Raw genomic sequence first — 23357 nt, forward strand, 5'->3', positions numbered from 1 at the left:
AATAAAATTATTATCGTGTATTCGTTTTTCACGATATTTTCAAAATTTGCTTGTAGATTTTTTATTCCTTTTACAATTTCTAAGAGTATTGTGATATGTTAATAGCGTAACTATGTCTCGCTATAGTCTAATTATAATTTCATCTGAAAATGTGTTTTTCAACACTGAACAGTTTTCTAAGGCTTTTATTAAAGTTTGCGTCAAACCAGTATGCAGTTTATTTCTTTTTCGTCTTTCAAGTCCATCAGTGTTACGGGCACCTTGCGAATTATATAGGACTGACTTTTAATATAGTAGAGTTTGTTTATTGTTGCATTAAGTCACTCAATGGTTTATCTCTGTTTTACTCACCACGAATATCGAAACTGGATTTTTAATGCTATAAACCCTCAGGTTTTCACCTGAGTCACTGAGAGGCTGTTTTGTACTGGTAATGAACTGACAATTTACTTGATATATTCATTATTTGTGACTCATTGAGTTGTATCACTTGTTTATTTCCATAATTATACTGTATAATGTATATCATGTACAGTTCCGACAGAAAGTGTTCGTACCCCTGCGCCGTGAGTTGTTTTTTCCTCATAACTTAAAAAGCATCACGATTAGGATAATGAAAGTATGGTATATTATAAATATTATACTAACACATATCTACATAAAGTTTTATGTAAATTGAACGACAAATAAACTGTTTATAAACAAATAACCATAAATAGGAGAGGCAGAAAGTGTTCGTGCGTCTACTTTAATGGTCAGTTGTGTAGCCTTTCAGGTGAATTACTTGGCGCAATCTCTCCTCATAGCCTCCATGATCGTTTGACAGTACTCGACTAGTATTTTCTTCCATTCTTCTTTACAGAAGACTTTCAACTCTTGCAAGTTTTTGGATGACGCTGATGAATCCTGGTCTTCAACTCATGCCAAACGTTTTCAATTGGGTTGAGATCGGATGAGAACGATTATATGGTTCATCTGCGACCAGGATTGCACATATTTCGATGTGTGCTTAGGGTTATTGTCGTGCTGGAAGATTCAACGACACACAAGCCGCAAGTTCCGAGCATCATTCTTGATATAAGTGCCTAATGTATCAACGTACTCTTCTTTTTTCGTGATTCCGTTGACGCGGTGAAGGTTGCCTACACCAGAAGAGCTGAAGGAACCTCAAAGCATGATTGAGCCACCTCCGTGTTTAACTGTAGGGACAATGTTCTTTGGAAGATTTCGTTTTCCCTTCTTACGGAAAATATAGCGAACATCGTTGTGGCCGAAAAGCTCGATTTTAGTCTCGTCTGACCAAAGAATACTCTTCCAACAGGTAAAGGATTTATCTACATGCTTTCTTGCATACCTCAATCATGCTTCTAAATGAACAGGCTTTAAATATGGAGTTCTATGAAGACGGCATGCTTTGAACCCAAGAGAGCGTAACATGTTCGTAACTGTAAAGGTGCTTACTTCAACCCCAGTTTCCCTTACCAGCTTCTGTATGTCATTACCTGTTAAAAGAAGGTTCCTACTAACTTCTCTGAGAACCTTTCTCTTGGTTCTCTCTGGAATTTTGTTGGGGGGTCCGGAACGAGTGAGGTTAGCAGTTGATCCTGTGAGCTTAAATTTGGCAATTATGCTTTGAACAGTAGATTTCGACACATTAAGTTGTGTAGCAATACCGGAAAGAGACACACGAGACTTGTGTTTTACAATAATTCGGTTTTTTAAATCGCTGGACAGTTGTTTTCTGTTCGCCATGATAACCAAACAGATAATGACGGAGATGGCGCTAAATTGCCAGAAGTACATTTTTTGCTGGCTAAATTCCAATAATTCCAGTGTCTAGTTTTGAAATGGTATAATGTAGTTTATTCGTCAAACTAAACAAAATTTTTACGGGAATATCAATTTTTTCACACGTTCTGAAATATTCGAACACTTTCTGCTCCTCCTATTTTTGGTTATTTGTTTATAAACAGTTTATTTGTCGTTTAATTTACATAAAAATTTATGTACATGTGTGTTGCTATATTATTTATAATATATCGTACTTCTATTAGTCTAATCTTGATACTTTTTAAGTTATGAGAAAAAAAACTACTCGGGACGCAGGTGTACGAACACTTTCTGTCGTAACTGTATTTACATCGTACTTTCGATAGTGGAATAACCCCTTATTTATATATTGTGGAATAACCCCTTATTTATATATTTATAGTAAAAACTAAACTGGTCACACCATATTAAAGAGGAGTATAATTAATAATACTGACAAAAGAAAATAACTACCGACAAATGACTGCCGCTACCATTGTCGAACTTCACATACTGGTTGTCGAGAAATCAACCTATCATTATGTAATCATGGCCATTAGACTGATCTCCAACGGCGATGGAAAACGTTGTTGTAGAAACAATATTGATGGTATAACATTCTTGTAATGAAATACAACTAATACTTTCTAAGTGTTATTTATCTAAGTTCACAGCTATAACTATGGAATAATCAATAGTTATTTATAGCAACCAAAGGTTTTCTCAAATATGTGTTATCTTGTAAACCAAACAAGAGAACATGAATAAGTAAAGCTATATCTTTTAAAATAAATGTCATAAACAAATGTAAATATACTTGTACGCCGCAGCAATAAAGGCAGATAACCAAGTAGTCTCTATTATAACTATAATATAACCCTATTATAGTCCTTAAAGCATGTTTTCCAGAATACTGTGTCAAAACCTTGCTTTAAACGAACTCTTAAATAATTCAGTGAACTTTTATGTAATGCATACGTATAACCATTAGTATTTCTAACCTGGAAAGACACCTGATGTGACATATGAGCTAAGCGGTTAGGTATGACTTTCCTAAGATTTATATATAACATTCCTTATTTCTAAGCAACTGATAAAAAAGAAGCGTTGTGAACTGCTGACAAGACTGAAGCAGTATCATAGTCACAGAGCCTTTGAACCAAACATCTAGATTTATTGTTACCATTACAACACATGCACAACTAAAAGTGCGAAGCATATTCAGAAGTATTTCAACATGAACCTTGGACCTTTCTATTTGAAGTGTGGCTCGATAATAATTAGGTCATGCACCTCCCCCCAACAACAGGAATAAAACTAAAGGCATGAAATACGCATAAAATTGTTAGAATGAACATTAAAATAACATACATACAAAACAGAGTAAACAAAGATTGTCTAAATTATACACAAACTATAATTAGATAAACATTGATTATGTATTGTTTGTTTGGCTCTGTATTTCAGGGTGAAATACGTAACTGAATATTAACATAGACATTGAAGAATGTGTCACATGATCTGATGTTACATATAGGGTTCATTTTCAATTTGTAGAAAATTTATATTAATTTATTTACGAATCAGTGTGGAAATTTAACTGAATGTTAACATAGCTCTTGAAAAACGAATCTCGTCAAGGAATGTTACATATAAGATTACATTTTTAATTTGTAAATAATTCAGAATAAATAATTTTTTTTTTTTTTTTGCTTTTTACTTTAATATACTCTTCAAAACAAGAAACGCAAAAGGGATATTTTTGTTATTTTAAAGAGAAATATATGTAATAACATTACAAGCTCAGAGTATGTGATGTTACACGTGTTAAGGCACTGATTGTCAAACCAAAATGACAATAAAAGTTGTGCACTTTAAAAACGGAGGAAAACATCGGATTTTTCGCCAAAACGCATGCGTGTACAATAAATTTGTTTGAGAGATCTGCATGTTCTGCAAGTGCAACATGTGCAAAATCCCTATAAAAGTGACGGGTTCTCGGTTTCCATAGCTCAGTGTTCAGCCACCGACACGCAATACAGTTACGCCAAGACTGACAGAAGCACAACGCAACAACGCCATTGGTCGTTTCAAAGCAGACGAATCTCGATCAGATGTTTTCAGAGCTGTGAATGTCCACCCAAACACCATCACAAGGCTATGGAATCGTCACCAACAACATGGATCAACTCGTGACCGTCCACGATCTGGCAGACCTCGTGTGACCACGCCCGCACAAGATCACAACATCCGGTTACGTCACCTTCGGGATAGAACCACCACTGCGACGTCTACTGCCTCAACCATACCAGGGCTGCGTAGGATTTCCGATCAGACCGAACGCAACCGTCTACGAGATGCAGGAATCCGACCTCGACGTCCAGTCAGAGGCGTCATCTTCACCCAGCAACATCGTCAAGCACGGCTGCAGTGGACTCAGACACATCGGGTATGGCCTCATCGACGATGGAGGCATGTTTGGTTCAGCGATGAATCACGTTTTATGCTTCGTAGGCAGGATGGATAGAACCCGTGTTTACCGTCGCCGAGATGAACGTTTTGCAGCAAACTGTGTGCAGGATGTTGACAGATTTGGTGGTGGCTAAAATGCCAGAACAGACCTTTTGCACATTCGAGGGAATCTTACGGCTCAACGATACGTCGACGAGATTCTTAGGCCCCATGTGCAACCCATCATGGTGAACGTCAACGACGTTTTTCAACTTGACAACGTCCGTCCTCACACAGCCCGACTCACCACTGTCTTCTTGAGACACCACAACATCAACGTTCTTTCCTGGCCCTCCAGATCACCAGATTTAAACCCCATCGAACATCTTTGGGACGAGTTGGACCGACGTCTGCGACGGTGACAACCTCAACCGCAGACTTTACCTCAGCTTGCAGCAGTTTTGCAGGCTGAGTGGACAGCCATTCCACAGGATGTGATTTGTCATCTCATCGCTTCCATGGGCAGGAGATGCCAAGCAGTTATTGATGCTCACGGGGTACATACTCGTTATTGACGTTGAGTGACGTTAAACTTCACCTAGTGAGCGTGGACTTCGCCTTTGCAGACTTTAGATGTTCAGCAGTAAATGTGCAAAGTTTCACACATGTTATACAGAACTAATAAACTTGTTAACAATTTGTCTCATATTTTGCCTTTTGCATTTCATTTTTTGAAGAGTATAGTTCTTCGCTCGGTTTGAAACCATTGAACACGTCTACTAGAATTTGAGAAAACATAAATTATTTAATTATATTTCATTATAACCATTCTTTCCTAATTAATTGTTCAGTTTTTGCATATCATAACGGGCCTGGCATGGCCAAGCGCGTAAGGCGTGCGATTCGTAATCCGAGGGTCGCGGGTTCGCGCCAGCGTCGCGCTAAACATGCTCGCCCTTACAGCCGTGGGGGCGTATAATGTGACGGTCAATCCCACTATTCGTTGGTAAAAGAGTAGCCCAAGAGTTGGCGGTGGGTGGTGATGACCAGTTGCCTTCCCTCTAGTCTTACACTGCTAAATTAGGGACGGCTAGCACAAATAGCCCTCGAGTAGCTTTGTGCGAAATTCCAAAACAAACAAAAAGCATATCATAAGTAGGTGAAGAATCAAATGGTTATTCAAGCTATTCCATATGAAGACATACTATTGAATGAAACATCTGTGAATTTCTATTTGATCTAAAAACTGAAAATGGCGTTAGGACACAGCAGTCTTCATACACAAGATGAATTAGAGAAAGTTGTGTAGAGGAGTGTTGTTTTTAAACATGACAGACTTACGATGCAACCATTTTACAGTGAAAAATACACTGCAGGATTATTGTCAAAATGCACGGTTGTTAGGTGAAACATGACTGGACATCGTGGCATGGCCTTTAATGATGTGATAAGGCTCCAAAATCGTTTTAATATAATCTACTTATTCTGTGTGTTAATAGTGTTTAAAGGTTTCGTGTACATATTAATACCTGTCTATACCGCTTAATATAAATTAACTAAGGATTTAGTAGAGCTAGAAAGTGACTTATGAAGTGCCCATGGCTCTTCATAAAACATGAATATTCAGTAAAGTGAGAAAAAAGTCTGACAAATATTTGTTATTATCACTACAACAGTGCTGAAAATTAAAACAAAAATACTTGAAAAATTCTTGTACCTAAGGCAATGCATAACTACTGTTATTAAATATCTACATTAAAAAGCGAGTTAATTTTCGTACAAAAACATGTCAGGTGATTAGTAAAGTGACTTAATATCAAGATATCTACTATTGGAGTCCATGTCCGTAGAAGTACCATGAATTAGAGAAACAAAACTAATTGGTCATTTGCCCTTCATGTATTTAGTGAAGACTATTTGAACGTTGACTTACTGACCTGTCCTTTAGTTGGTGTTGTTGTATCTAATCTAATAACGAGCGTCATGCTGGGATGCAGGCAATGTCGACGTCTCGAGCAAACTATATTGATAAACAAACTTTTCGATGCTTGTAGTCATTCTGTTAATGACTTGCTGAGTTTGACTGGTTTGCAGCTGATCCGTTACTGTATAAAACATGCAAGCAGCCAAAACAAAAACGTCATTGGTGTTGTAATATATTTTATCGTCAGTTTTTGATCTGTTTACAGTCTGTTGTTGCTGTTTGGACTGTTAACTAAAGAACTACGTTTTCTTATCTTTTATATATGACTGAAATGTCATATCAGATCACATGAATGGTTGTCTGATACCTGTTTTACATAAATATAACCTCATTAACATTATTTTTGGAATAATAAACGTCTGTCTTATCATGGCCAGAAAATAAAGACACCGGGTATCCCTTAATTGTTTTTAAACAGTGTAATTTAAAAGTCATTAATTGATAAATGATGTCTGATAAATAGTTTGTTGAACAGTTTATAGATTTTCATTTCATATGTTTTCTTACTAACATTTCAGAAGATTGTGTTTATCAACATAACTAAAAAACATTTTAAAATATCATATTATATTATAATATTTAAAGTATTATATTCAGATTTGAATATTATTCTCTTGTCACTTAGTTTAACTAGAAAGAAACATTTTTTATTTGTACAACACTACTAAAAATGTAATAATTATATAATATAACGTGGTTTTCTTTACTACTAGAAGTTGATAATATACCATTTTGAGAAAAAAGTTCCAGTTCGGTTCACTAGCTATTAATCATTGATTTTAAAGGATAAATGTATCTATATTACGTTCCTTTAAAGTATATATCTGTGTGAATGTTCATGAAGGTGTATTTAAGGAGAGGGTTTAGTATAACCTTTAAATATAACATTATAGTTTACTGTATTACTGTTTGGTCTCTAGAGATTAATTAGACATAAATTAGAAATGCCCATTGGAATAATCATGCATAGATCCTATATTCTGGTTACTGTGTATTTAAAATGCCATTACGTTGATCAATGTCGATTCAAATGTAGTACCTCAACACAAACCTACGTAGCGTCCTAGTCGAATAAATAAACACTAGCTAATCCCTGCAAACAGAGAAAGTGAGATAATACTAGAAACCAATTATAGAAAATCAGAAGGCGATATGAAGATGGCTGAATAAAAATTAATGATACAAAATAGAATAGTTTGTTTTAGAAATACTGTTGATAAAAGTATAGATCATAAAATAATACAAAATCGATGATACAAAAGAGAATGGTCTGTTTTGAAATACTTTGTTCATAAAAATATTGATTATTAAATGGATTCTCTGTTAGTATACACTTATAGGAACACAGCTTACATTTTTCATAGAGAGGTTATTAGATTCAAAACTCTAAATACACTGTTAAACGTTAATAGTGTGATAAAATATTTTTGCCAAGCTCAGATCTTCAGCTAAACTTTTCCATCCAGCTAGAAAATATGCTATATTTTATGTATATAATCTTGAGTACATCGCATTTAAACAACTTTGAATATGCAAATCAGCACATCACTGTACAACTACAGCCAATATAAAATCGCAGCTAAGCAGCATGTATCAGAAGTATATTTTGATAGTATTTAAAGTTGCGAAGTTTATAGTGAAATTCTACCAAAAATTAACCATAAGGATGTGTTCTGTTCAGGAATTTAGAACTCATTTGTACGTAATATAATAATAAAACTTAAGAACATGGTTCAACTTGGGGTACCAGGACGGCTCAGAAAGAAGCCATTCATAAGTTCTACTTCAGCAGTGATAAGCAAAGTGCCATGTCTTGCAGTAGGTAGAAATCCATGAATATAAAGTTCAGAGACAAAACTGTATACGTGCCCCAGGAAACAATAACAAGGGCTTCCGCTGGAAAACGAGGCCAACAGATAAGACTTCCTGTCATATCTTCTGTTCAGTCGTCGCATATCAAGAAGAAATTATTGAAACGGCATTAAAGCTATTCTGGAGGCAGAGTTCTAAATATCTGTGACATCAGACCATTGAAGTGAACGATAAGAAATCAAAGTCCTCGGGGAAAAAAATGGCATGGAAAGAGCCTTTAGAAACGATAAAACGACTGACGTGCTTTAGACATTAATGCATTACCAATGAGCCATTATAATAGAAACTAAGATGTAAGAATATTGTCACAATGCACAGTTTTCAGGGAGAACGTGACTAGACATAACAAGATAAGCTGTAACAATATAGCCGACGCTCCTAAATCGTTTTATTGAATGAAATTACAATAGTAAATAAGCAATAATAAATATAAATATACGCTGAAATTTAAAGATGAATAAGTATAAAGACGTATTTAATGTATTTATGTAAATCTATAATTAACATCAGGAGTATTAGATGTTGATGTTTTCTACTTTCTAATAAAGCTAGCAGTGAATTAAATATTGATACAAGGGCTAATCTGTTACATCACAAACCACAATATTAAGGCTCATTCCCATCTACTTTAAAACTGTTAAACATAGGAAAGATAATTAGCAAACAACATCGCTGCCTATGAGGCTGCTCTTATCTAAATAGTGGGATTGACTTTCATAGTTTAAAATGTACAATATATTCAGCAACTTATCGCAACTCAAACTTTCGATCTCTTCATCTTCAGCCTGACACGATAACCACAAAAATACACTCAACCTAGATACTAAAATCAGAAACCACAGGCTCGCCTAACCAGGGGATTAGGATACTTGACTCGTAATTTGATGGTCGTGGATTTGAATCCTTGTCATACCAAACATCCTTGCCCTTTCAGCCGTGAGGACGTTATAATATTATGGCCAATCCCACTATTTGTTGGTAAAAGAGTAGCCTAAATGTTGGATGTGAGTGGTGATGACTAGCTGTCTTCCCTCTACTTTAACACTGATAAATTAGAGATGGCTAGCGCCGATAGTCCTCGTGTAGCTTTTCGCGAAATTCAAACACAAACTAAAAATATGTGAAAGATAGTTTTGCTAATTTTCTCCTATTAAACTCTGCATCATCGCTAAATACTGCTAACTGAACATCTAAATCTGCCATCACTTTATGATATACAGTTACATTTCTAAATGTTTTGATTCTTTAATACTTATTTTATATTCTATGATCGAATAAATTTGGCTTAGAAATAAAGTTAAATATTTTCACATAATTCACTGAAGTAAATAAAAAAATCTGTTTAAAAATAAATAAACGCAACTCCCACAAGTTTCAATAAGATTACTTGAAAACCATTCAAGCACGTTTTTCGTTTCACGTAATGTTTATTCACGTAAACCTATGATTATTAAGGCTACAGTCTTGTTAGAAAACCTTTCACGGATCTAATTACAGTTGCATGAACGTCTGAAGCCTTTTCCATGCACTTTGCTCTACGCACTTATTGTTTCTTTAAGGCACGGGAAGCACGTTTGACTCCAGATGTTTCAAATGTAGTTTCTCATTTGCTGCATGTGATGGTTATTAGTTTTGTCATTGGCTTTATACGTCTATTTATACCACAAGAAGACATCATGAGATAATTACGCAAGAAATTATATTGCTTGCCTTTGTAAATGGAGTATTTAGGAACAAATTGAAAAAAACAATTCTGGTTGTAGAATTGAAGTAGAGTTTGAACGAAATGACGTTCAAAGACTATTATGTAAGTTAGAACTGTCTATCGTTATTACAATATTATCCGACAGAAAAGAGATATAGTGAAAAATTTAACATGCAAGATACGACCATTCGTAGTTTTATTGTTTAGTTTCTCATTAAAAAGTAAGACTAGTGCAAAATGAACAAACTTAAAACGCGTTTAGAGAATCATTGGAAGTTCTACGTTCTCATAATGTTATACGATTCGAAAAAAATGTTAAATAATATACAAAAAGAGGCATGTAATTACAGCAGCTATTACGTAATAATATCGTATAAAACAATTTTTTATATGCCAGCAAACGCATAAAAATAACACTATTTAAAAATTGTATAACTTTAGAGTGATTTGATTTTACTTCAATCAGTTCTAGTAAAAAAACAGATAATCCGCGTTATTTACTACTCCAACTAACTTTGTCTTTCCAAAAACTGATTTAAGAAATGAGTAGTTTTAGTACTGATATATACCGTGTATAGTTTTAGGTTGTTGTTGTTTTAGCAGTAACCAGTTATAATGAAAACCAAGACAGGAAAATTTCATGAAGTTCAAGCTTCATTTCTAACGGTAGCTAATACTAATATTAATCAAGGTTTGTGAACTACAGTTTCATCTATCTTTTTTACTGGTAACTATTGTTTATCTAAACAAATAAATGAAGACTGTGTGCAGTTCCAGTTACATTTTCTTACCGTTGGCTGATGCTGAGATAAAACAAAAAATCATTAGCTTTGTGCACCTCCACTTACATTTTTACCGTTATAGCCAAAGCACAATAAAATACATTGTGTATAACCTGCGTATATCAAATGTTACATTGTCATCAGTAGCTAAGAAACAAAACTATAAAATCTGTATATAACATACGTTTTTAACAGTAGCTACTACGGTGACAAATCTCGAAATAAAATGATGCACTTTTGGCAGATGCATCTGTCAACAAGTTACGTTAAAAGGAGTAAAGAATTATTTGTGGTGTCAATTCTAAGATTGCAGTATCTGTAGCACATACTTCAAACTTTACTGCGTTGTATAGAATTTCAGTAATAATACTAGTATAGTTAACACCAGAAATAAAGGAGGAAGCATTAGTATGTTGAGCTGGTACTAAAGGAGGAATCCTTGATACATGTGCGCTATGTGGTAGTGAAGGAGGAAACCTTGTTGTGGCTTTCAACGTAATCTAGCTGTAGCGTTTGTAGCTGCAATTAATACTTGTTCAAATAAAACTAGAAGCTGTAGTTCCCTTATTCCATTTTATTCTAACTTATCCTAATACAAACGAAAATAAATCATACTGTGTTAGATGTCATGTGTATTTATTTTGATTTTTTACGAGCAGCAAAATCTTATATCAATCCAGAAAGCTTCCACAAGGTTAGTACTAATAAAAGCATTATTTGTAGAAAATAAAGAGCACACGTTGTATTAAACAAAGATAACACATTTTCAGAGGATGTTTCTTTATTGTTTGGGGCCGAAAACTATTCACAAACTAACTTTATAACACGGTAAGAAACAAAATATTTTAAACATTTAATCGTCTTTGTCTGATGTGCAGATAACCTTGAAAAAGAAATATTCGCTTGTTTTCAATGCTGTCATTCTTCTGAGACTAACATATGAAAGTTCTTAGAATAGGATTTGTTAAATTAACCATTTTTTTTAAATTTAACTACATAACCAGAGATTCTTACTAACACTTTCAGCACATTTTCTGCCTACTCTATAATTATTCCATACAACCGGTCTATATGAAGAATAATTAATATTATACAGACATGCACTCTCTCTTATGTGCAGCCACTCAAGTTACGAAGTTTATTAAGCGTACCTTGCAGTCGTCCAAGAAGAAAACTTGTAGAATGAACAGGAAATGTGTATTTACGGCTGTTTAGGCTACTAACTTTCAAACTATTCTCGTTTACTTATTTCGTTCTCGCTATAAATTAATACAGAAACGGTGTTTTGTACACTCCCGTCGCAAAAATTTATAATATAGAGTCATGTTCACAGTACCTATCAGAAGGAAACGTCTTCTAAATATATTTTAAGTAGATTGGCCATCTTAGTCGTGCTGTAAAGTTCTTATATTGTAATGAATGTGATAAAGTTTGAGCATTATAATAGCAAAGGCTTTACTTGCAGTAAAAAATACCAGTAACTGAGGGAACATAATTTAAACGGCTATTAAACTGTATTAAGTTTCTGCTAATATATAATTACTATATAATATATCCACAAGTTTTCATCATTTTGATGAAACTCTAACTGACTTATTACTGTTTAAAGCCTAAGATTTTAGAAATATGAAGCGTGGGTAATGCCTCTCCACCAGTAGCACAGAAGTATATCTGCGAATTTACAACGCTAGAAATCGGGTTTTGATACCAGTGGTGAGCATAACACAGATAGCCAGCCCATTGTGTAGCTTAGTTCTCAACTTCGAACATGTAAAACATCGCTATTTTACCTATACAGTTTCAACAAATATAAATAGATTAAATTTGGATATTCCAATGATTGTTTGTCTGTTTTCAACTTCGCGCAAGGCTACACGAGGTCTGTCTGCACTAGCCGAACCATAATTTAGCAGAATATGACTATACAGTAGGTAGATAATCATCACCACCTACCGCTAACTGTTGGGCTACTTTTTTACCAACGAAAAGTGGGATTGACCGTGACGTTATAACGCCCCTACGGTTGAAAGGGCAAGCGTGTTTGGTGTGATGAGAATTCGAACCCACGACCTTCAGATTACGAGGCGAGTGCCCTAACCACCAGGCAAGGGCTGGTCTTGGATATTCCAATGAATATAACTGAGGTAAACCATATCATTAAATCTGTTACAAATGAAAAGCTGGCGCCAACCCAACTTCACCATGATTATAATAGGATACATGTGAAATATTAATTTGTGGATATTATGCCAACTACTAAAGTATTCTTTAAGCTCAAATGTTCCTCAATATCCGTTACGTTTAACCTTAGCACTGTATGAAATATAGAATATAAATTGTTCAATTTAAGGAAAATGAGACTTAACAGCCGTAACTAACATATAATAAATTTAACGACTATACTCTAAATACAAAACCTATTTTATGAATTTTAAAATAAAATATTTATCTGCCATCTGACCAATGAAAGAAAAATGGTTACATCGCTGGTCTAAGCACAGTTATAGTTTTGGTTTGTTTTGAATTTTGTAAAAAGTTACTCAAGAGCTATCTTCGCTAACTGCCCCTAACTTAGCAGTAAGAGACCAGAGGGAAAGCAACTAGTCATCATCAAAGATATCTGTATTAACTACCCCTAACTGTAATGGTATGTAGCATGAAAAGTTATTGGCCTGTAGGATCCAATAAGAATTTTCACTTTGAATGACGCGTAAGAAATTAAACAAAATTTTATTAAGTCGTAAATTTTTCAATTAAACTTTAAGGTATAAACAAATGTTGTAATTTTTTTTTCCAGAAGAAATGTCATTCACAAGACAACATACGTATTTAGTCAATTTGAATCACACAATATTTAACAGATCATACTTACCCATGCATTTTATGTTATATAACCTTTAAAGATATCTCACAATCCACCCATGGCATGTTAAACAATTATTGAGTGCATTTCTTTCTATTCACATGTGACGCGTTTATAATTATTGATATCATTTTCGTTCTTCAATCCAAACATCACACGTTTGATAATTATTGAAAACGTTGATGTCCATCCTCAAATCATACCTTGGGATGGAAGACATTTCGCAGTGTGGAAGGCTGAATGCTAGTAATACTTTGTTCCGTAGATAAGGCATATTGCACAGTTTCTTTAAAACAGCTTTCATAAACAACATTGGTTGTGATGTTTAATACGTGTAGTTTTTTATATATTAATTTTATTTTTTTATTAATGTACTTTTATAACAAAGATTCTTTTCATTTTTTAGCTTAATGTATGTATTAGGGTTAACCTCAATCATATAAGCTGGTAAAATCTCATGAGATATTATTGGAATTACAGGCAAAAGTGTCGTTAACAGCGAGAGTATTTGACAAATGTAAATATACATTCTACTTTTATTACTAAGAACGTAAGAAAAGTATATTTAAATAGCTAAACTCGTCACGAATAACAGATTAAGCTGTAAAGAAACTGTAAGCTGGTACGAAGCTTGCTCTGATCTGAAGTTAATATTAATTACATAATCTAGTAGTATTTGACCATTATTCACACGAGGCCCCGAAGTGTGAAGTTCATTCTTTTTTATCTATGGGATTCGAACTATAACACCTTGAATCCACAGACCAAGAGCACTAACCACTAGCAACGTAAATATAGGACTTACACAAGAAAAGGTCTGTAGAATTAATGAAAACTAAAATTTAATATCTCGCATTTTAATTTACCTTTAACCATTCTGCAGCAAATAGTTCTTAGACAAGTAATTCAGTACGTTATTTTAAAATAATTTGAATATTTAAATCAATAAGTCACGTGACAGAAACAGATAATAAACATACATTACAAGTCACATAATTCTTGATAGTGTTCCTTCTTCACACACAAATCCTATGTTATATAATAGTTGACGGCGTTTTTATGTGTACACATATTGTGCGATATTTACTGTTTGTTTCTTCTAGCGCAAGGCTACATAACTGGGTATCTACGCGTTCTGTACCGTCGGTATTCAAGCCTTATATATTTGGAATTCTAATTAATTTCTAAAACTTACCGATGATCCTCCAAGAAACTGGAATTAATTGACAGCGGTTTATTCAAGGACAATAGTGTTTTGAAAAAGAGTAATAAAATTTTTGTTTGATTCATAACTCAAAGAGTCACATGAGATAATCCATGTTACCTAGTGTGGAAAAGGTTTTAAAATACGGCCACTGTAAATACATTATTTTAAACATAACTTTTACTAGAGAAATGATTCTGAAAACACTAAATTATGTTGAAAGAAAAGTGATAGTACATTTTTATCAGTGCCGAAAAATCAACTTTTGTTTCTTTCATTTTTTTAATTTTGCGCAAAGCTATACGAGGACTATCTGTGCTAGCCGTCCCTAATTTAGCAGTGTAGGATTAGAGGAAAGGCAGCTTGTCATCACCAACCACTGCCAACTCTTGGGCTATCCTTTTATCAACGAACAGTAGGATTGACGCTGACATTACGACATTGCCATAGCTGAAAGGGCGAGCGTGTTTGACATAAATTAAATTGAACCTTCAGATTACGAGTTGAGAGCTTTAACCACCTGGCCATGCCGAATCTAAACCAACCTATGAAGAATAAATTCAAATCATCGTAAGGTTTATTTTTTCAGAAACATTTACTGATTTCTACGTAAAAGTCTACTTATTTATTATCGTAATCTGTTTGTTGTTTAGTATCAAGGTTTTAAACAAGTATTCTCCTAACTTTTCTTGATGTGATAGAAACTAGCTGAGTAACATGAATGTGTAAGTGCAAGAAAGCGAGTTATGAAGATTTATTTTTGTTTATTTACTTCATTCTTAAGTACAAAGCTACAGAAATAACTATCTGTGCCTCGTCAACCATAGATATCGAAACCCGATTTTCACAGTTTTAAGTTTCCAAGCTTGCGGCTGAAACATTAGAGAAATTGTTGGGTAATAAAATATTTCTTTGTTTACTTTTTGAGAAATTAATTTTTAGCTTTCTTTAATGTTTTGTCGTTTACTGTTGGATCCATGAGTCACAACTCAAAACTGTGTCATCAGAATGTACGAGAGAATTGAAAAAGTTTGAAAAACTTTGAAAATCGATAACAGTTGATGCTAATACATTTTTTTCGTTTCTCAGTAATAATTAGGCAGAAAATATCTTTTGTTTTACAATAATGTTATTCATCTGATTGTGACTGTCCTTTAATATTTCCTAATGGGTCAGTCACCACGAGCTTTGACAAACAGAAAAAAAAAATCGAAAATTATTGAGCTGAGGGATAACGTTAGTGCTGTCATCTAGTGGTTTTAAGTTTACATATTTTATTAAGATGTTCTGTAAAGTCGACGAGATATTCAAATGAGTTTTAATGCATTTAGCATATTTTTGATATCAATAATAATAAGATAAAATTAAACAGTATCGAAAAAATATTGTATAACTTTTTACTGTATTATTCATTATTGAACAACTATATATATGTACATATGAGTGCTATTTATTCGTTTGTTTATTAGTTTTAGCGCAAAGACACAATGAATTATTTGCTGTGTCTATCGCGAGGAGACAAGCTTCAAATTGTTATGTTGTAAGTCCGTGAATGTACCATTGATATCTGTGTGTGTTTTCGTATAGAAAAGTCACACTAGAGAAGAAGAATTTATCATAACCTGGCAACATATCTCTCCAAAATTATTTCGTCCAACTATACAAATTTATATTTGTACGTTTGTTTTTAAATTGAAGTATAAATTTCATAATCTACCGGAATGTGAATAGTATCCTTATAATATATAGTAATTTTTAACTTTTATAAAAGCACGATTTTTTAAATTCTTTATAAAATTAATGTAACTAAAATTATGTTAAAATTGAGTAAATATTTAAAGCAAACATTTCATCAGTTCACAATTGTATAAACTTAATTGAAGCGCTCAAGGGTTTCCGATTTCAAAAAATACACTCTATATGTGCGAGTTTTTTTATAGCAAAACCACATCGGACTATCTGCTGAGTCTACCGCACTTTATATGTAAAATTTTTCACTTTCTCTTTATCGATTTCAGAAGTTATCTGCAAAACATATCAATTTAATAATATATGATATAATTATAATATTGTAATGTTATATACATAATTCGTTACTCAACCTTCATATTATGAGACGCCAAATATCAATACATTGACTTAGTGGCCCTTCACCTCTGTTTATTACTTCTTTTTGTTTTTAAATTTTATTATTTCTAGTGATTTTCTGACATTTAACCATGCAATATTACGAAGCTTACTTAAATTATAGTTTAATTTCTATAATATTTTGTGTTGTGTTGATTTTACGTGTTCTGCAAAAACTGCGTTTCTACTTTATTATTTATTACGCTACCTTTATGTTATTGTAATATGTATTTTAAATTCCTTTTAATTTGATCTATATAAGTACTCTTACACATTAACATTATGTTTTATAAATCCACGTTTTATCTTATAATTATATTTTATCCCCAATTCTCCACAATTGTAGGTTTAAAAATCGAATAAAAGTTTTGTTGTTTCTTAAAAGCTTTAAATAATTGATATGTTAATTCTGGAATATAAGTTAAACTCATTGTGTGTTTATGTCATAAACAGATCTTAACGTCGTATTTTTATCTAAGATTAAACCTTTCTTAAACTTCTGAAATGCTATATTTACAATGTTTGGTTCAAATCCTCTTTGAACATCTACATATTTAATTAATAACTATTGATTACTCAAAGCTTCTTGTATTGAACATGTTTTTAAAGCTCTGTAATTGCTTCCCAGTGGCACAGCGGTATGTCTGCGGATTTCTACTACTAAAAACCGGGTTTCAGTACCCGCGGTGGGTAGAACATACAAGGCCTGGCATGACCAGGTGGTTGGGGCGCTCGACTCATAATCCGAGGGTCATTTGATCGAATCCTCATCACACCCAACATATTTGCCCTTTCAGCCGTGGGGACGTATAATGTTATTGTCAATCCCACTATTCGTTGGTAAAATAGTAGCCCAAGAGTTGGCAGTGGGTGGTGATGACTAGCTGGCTTCCCTCTAGTCTTACAATGCTAAATTAGAGACGACTAGTGTGGATATCTCTCCTGCAGCTTTGCGCGAAATTCAAAACAAATAAACAAAAACAACTGTAATCATTTTTTTTGACAGATTGTTTAGACAGAGTATTCATGATGAAACTTTGTAGAATGGAAGACAACTATTTGTTGTGGAGATACAAGTGTAGACAATGACGTTTCGAAAGTCTTCCGCCTTTCGTCTTCAGGTTAGTATGTGTGTGGTCGGTCTTTTATAGTGTCCTGGTGGATTGTGGAGAGCGTGCAACACCAACACACAATACCTACACACGCACTAACATGATGACGAAAGGCGGAAGACTTTCGAAATGTCGTACTCTACATTTATGTCTCCACAACAGGCAGTTGCCGTCCATTCTACAAAGTTTCATCAGTTGTAATCATATTATAAAATAGAGATATGTTTTCATTCCAATTAATTTTCTGAAAGTTTGGAATATGAAACGTTGGTTAAAGTATTTATTAAATTGTATATGATACACAAATGCCGATTATTCATATTTAAAATTATGTTGTTCTAACAAAAACTTATCTGTACTTCTAAGTTGCAGGTATAAGTTAAGCCATTCATAATTTTGGGCCCAAATGCTGTAATAGCAAAACTGCGAAAGAAATTGCGTTATAAATAACAAGGGGAAAATTCTAAAATTTAGCATTATTCAGTTGTCATATAACAAGTAAGTTATCCTTAAATGATATATCTCTGATTGTCAACCTCCAAATAATTGGTGTTGCCTTTTGAATATTAATTAATACAGCAATATTTTATTTGTAAGCTTTTGAAATTGTTATTTCAAAAATTAATTTATCTTTACACACAAATCACAACAAAAACACACAATTTGAATTGAAAATACTCAAGATTGGAGGAACATACATGGCATTCTTTATTCACATATACATTAAAAAGCCCAATCTCCAAAAAGAAAACTTGGTAAGATACAGCAGTATCAGCTAAAAAATGTTTGAAATTCTTGTTTAAATTATAGACTTAAAAAGTATTTCATACCGTAACTAAAATTATCTTTTGAAATTACGTGAGTAATTTTTTTAAATCTACGTATTTGTACACAGGGTAACTCAAACGTAATTTAAGACTTTATTAGGCAGAAATGTTAATAGAAGCTCTTTATATGTTAACTGACAATCCAATAGAAATCCAATTTTGTAATGAACATGTTTGTTAACAATAATCCAATAGACATTCAATTTTCCAATGAAGTGTTATTTAACAGATACAGTCCAATACGTTTACTATTTCAAATAAAATGCATATCTTTATTAACAACCCAGTTGGAATATCAATGAATCTTTATTTTGAAACTTGTTTAAAAGACAACCTAACAGGGGTCAACCTTTCTAAAGAAACGTTTATCAATAGATAGGTTAGTAAAAGTCAGTGTTTCTAATGAGATATGTTTACTATAAATCTAGTAGGCTTTTCACTTTCTGATGAAACATGTTAATTAAGATACAGGTTAGTAAAAGTCAGTCTCTCTAATAAAGTATGTTTACTATAAATCAAGTAAGCTTCTTACTTTTTAATGAAACATGTTTATTAACAGAGAGGTTAGTAAAAGTCAGTCTCTCTAATAAAGTATGTTTATTATAAATCTAGTAGGCTTCTCACTTTCTAATGAAACATGTTTATTAACAAAAAGGTTAGTAAAAGTCAGTCTTTGTAATAAAGTATGTTTGTTATAAATCCACCAGGCTTCACACTTTCTAATGAAACATGTTTATTAACAGAAAGGTTAGCAAAAGTCAGTCTTTCTAATAAAGTATGTTTACTGTAAATCCAGTAGGCAACTAGTTTTCTAACAAAGAATGTTAATAGTTCAGTAAGAAACAATCCTGATAATGAAGCGTGAATAATTAGCTTATTAAGCGTTTGTGTTTCTCAAATTTCTAAAAGACAGTCCATTAATTACTAGAAAATAATTCAACAAATGCTTGTCTGACAATAAACGGAAAATGTAAATATTTCTGTCTGGAAAACAAACTGGGAGCGTCAGTTTCGAGACATTTAATTCTATGTTTTAAGCATTTATAAATGCTTTTATCATATTTTACAGAACACGGTTTTTCATTATCTTGCAATAAACTCTGGCAATTCTTTTCTACTTAACAACGGGTTTAATCATTTCATATATGGGCAAGTCGTGATAAAGAAATGTTGCTTGGTTGTATTCTCAGAAAGATCACTTGTTTTCAGAAGAATTTTTTTTTTTGGTTTGAAATATCTTTTTATTCTTGGAGTTCCTTTGATAAGAACAAAAATCGTATACAAGTATTTCTCTCGGAGAAGAAGCAAAAAGAAGGCTGATTAAACACTACAAGATAGTCTCACCAACAAATAACATGAGTTTTCCCTCCTCTTTGGATCATTACCACAACGAACAGTAATAAGTTGAAATGGAGTAATCGAAAAACTTCTAACAGACATTGCATCTGTAATCACACTGCACGTGCGTGGTTGTAAAACATGCAATCTTTTCTGCTTACGTCCGCAATTAGTTCAAACTACGAACACTTGAACGACGTCAGAGAAAACTGATTGGACAATTAGTGACACTTCTTTCTGTCTTACACCACTTACGTAGAATTCGTCGGCCAAAAGACTCATCGTTTTGTCTCGTGTTTAGTTTATTTTTTCTTACAATTACGCACACTCAAGCCATAAAAGAATCATAAATACCATCATAGGGCCAACTTGTTTAGTCATTTGGCAAGAAGCTATTCTAGAACTAGTAGAAAGTAAGTCTAACTTAAAGTGCACTTAACCTCCTCACGTGTGACGTATTCAAAGCTCCTTAATAAGATTGGTAAGACAATGTAAAAATGCTATTAATTATTGGAATACTTAATGTTCAGTAAATATATACAGTTCTAGATTTTTAAAATAATTAGCATATTTCCTGTTTTAAATTACGGCTTTAAATTCGTATATATATATATATATATATTATGATTGCCCTTTGATTGGTTAGTCGTGTTGCTTCCAACAGATTATGATTACCCTTTGATTGGTTGGTCGTGTTGCTTCCAACAGATTATGATTACCCTTTGATTGGTTAGTTGTGTTGCTTCCAACAGATTATGATTGCCCTTTGATTGGTTAGTCGTGTTGCTTCCAACAGATTATGATTGCCCTTTGATTGGTTAGTTGTGTTGCTTCCAACAGATTATGATTGCCCTTTGATTGGTTAGTCGTGTTGTATTTCGCCAGATTAATCAATTTTGCTTCTACAAATTCTCGGTCCAGGATATGTAATTTTTCTTTTGAAAAGCTGTAGTTGTCACAACCGATTAATCGAAATCCATAATTCCTTTCTAATTTCAGATAATTTTGCTCATCAAACGCCACCTATCTAAGATAAAAGCATGCGCCATTTACTGTTAGGACTACTACTTTTGGCGGATGCGTTGTTGGCAATTCCTTACTTGACCGATGGTGAGTTTTATTTTTTATTGAGAGATATATTTTTATTTGTACAATAATTTCGCAGCATTATAAGGTAATATATACAATCAACTGAAACATTTAATATTTACAGTTAATTAAAAATTAGAACAGTGTATATTACCATTAAGAAAAAAACCACCTTACATCTCTTTAGCTTTAGAAGATCTCTAACTATTAGCTTGTTTAATTATTACATTGAGGAAAGCTTGTAATATATCATGAAAACTACATATCTTCTGATGTAAGATATAAAAAAACTAAGCTGCACACACACACACACACAAATCTACACACAATGTTTGTTTCTTTTAAAGCAAACTGAAATAGCAAGTTTTAAAACCATATATGACACTACTCTTTAATAGATACCTCATCTGCAAAATGAAATCTATGTGGTTCAAGCATAGAACCTTTAGACCCCACCCAAAACAACAACAACAACATTGTGATAACTCTTGATTATTATCCAAAGCTTTCAGCCATACCTCGAAATAAGTGGCTGAAAATAAATGAAATTACAGCAATCCTACGACCACATACCTGTCTGTCAAGTTTCCTGAAGTTAATTTTATGGATTTTTGTGCCTTTGGAATGCTTAAACGTAATCATGACAGTCAACATTCACGTGCAGCGTTGGGTTTTTAAGACGCGCTGTCTTAGACCTTCTGTACTATGTTGAAGCTTTTCACAAGGAAATTGCGGTATTGAGTAATAGGATATAACCATGGCTACCATACGCAGCATGGTTGTGATGCAAGGATCAGGATTAGCTTTCAGAAAATGTTATTCCTTCATTTCAAGTACAATTTTAAAGAACTACTGTACTGTTGTTCTTGTTTGTTATTAAACACAAAGCTACACAGAGGGCTCTTTGTGATCTGCCAACCACAGTTATCAAAAGCCAGTTTCTAACGGTATAAGTTCACAAATATACCACTGTCTCACTGGGGAGAGAACTACTGTGAAATATGATCAGTCTATTGTTGTTTTAAAGTATTTTTGTTATTTTGTTTCAAGTAAATCTACGTAAAATTAATCTCTTTAATTAATAACATATAATTATTCAGTGCTTAAATTCTTTATTTAATGTTTAGAAAATTAACGTTATTTACAAAAAAATATGAAAGAATGCCGTTTTTTAAAGAATTATTGTGCGCGTTGTTTCATTTCTGAATCTGTAAAATTAACTCATCTGAAGAGATTTTTAATTAAACACGAGAAACAATTAATACAAAACAATGATTTTCTGCAAGGTTTTCCACAATAATTTTGGTTATAGTCAAGAACTCAAAAGAACAATAGAGCTATTTATATTTTGTCATTAGAGTATTTGTAATCATGCAAGAATGCAACTAATTGAGTAAACGAACAACAATCCTTGATGTTCATGTATGATTTTAATTAAATAAGGTTAACTAAAATGGAAAAAAAAACTTATAATGGAAAGCTGCTGGTTTTTTTTTATCATTCACAGAAGATACATTGGAGGACTACAGTAACAACTTAGCTCGGTTTCTTTTCTACACCAGAAAGTAAGTAGAACATTCCTGAGTTCTTATCTAAAATGAAAATGGTGTTCTCTCTCTATGCTCTAAGTTTTGTACATTTTCAGTAGGAGTTTTTTTTTTATATGTTCAACAAATCTTTTTTTTTTAAAGTAGTGGTTTGAGTGTGGTCTTATGTCTAAAGAGCTGGAGTATACAAATTTTGAGTTCGTTCTTTCACATTTAAAGATAGCTAGCGTAGATAGCCAGCACTTAAGTGGCTTTGTGCGAAGATCCGAAAACAAACGTTATCGAAAGTCGATTACTACTGGTTTGTAGTTGAAAAAGAAATTGCAGAACTCGGAGCTTGTATTCTTTATGTTGTGTTACTTTATTCTGAGATAGAATTTGTAGAGCTTTCCTATAAAAATTTATGAAATATATTAGGGATATAAAAATGTTTGAAATAAAATGAATTTTCCATAATTAAAGTGGTAAACTTTATTTCTTTATGAAACTATATGTGCCGACCTACTTTCGAAAGGCTCAATAAAAAAATACAAAAAACATTATATGGTTAGAAGGAAGCAAATATTTCTTCTCCTTTGGGTTATTTGCTGTTTAGGAAAGATTCCCTAAAACATAAAGTTTAATTTCGCATCGTAGGCAGAGCGCAG

The 23357-nt window shown here is 33.1% G+C and overlaps 1 protein-coding gene across 2 annotated transcripts in view; it reads left to right on the plus strand.

The window, feature by feature from the left end:
• Positions 1-23357, plus strand: part of LOC143238943 (xibalbin-1-like) — a 47392-nt gene that overhangs the window by 20331 nt on the left and 3704 nt on the right. Inside the window, exons 1-3 of one of the 2 annotated variants that reach the window (XM_076479607.1) lie at positions 20399-20555; positions 21074-21184; positions 22671-22728. In XM_076479607.1, the coding sequence (XP_076335722.1) occupies positions 21115-21184; positions 22671-22728 (128 nt within the window). In that variant the 5' untranslated portion in view covers positions 20399-20555; positions 21074-21114. Of the gene's footprint in view, positions 1-20398; positions 20556-21073; positions 21185-22670; positions 22729-23357 lie in introns of those variants that run through there. The other variant, XM_076479608.1, reaches the window with a different exon arrangement.

Source organism: Tachypleus tridentatus, chromosome 13 (assembly GCF_004210375.1).
Source record: "Tachypleus tridentatus isolate NWPU-2018 chromosome 13, ASM421037v1, whole genome shotgun sequence".
Taxonomy (NCBI): domain Eukaryota; kingdom Metazoa; phylum Arthropoda; class Merostomata; order Xiphosura; family Limulidae; genus Tachypleus; species Tachypleus tridentatus.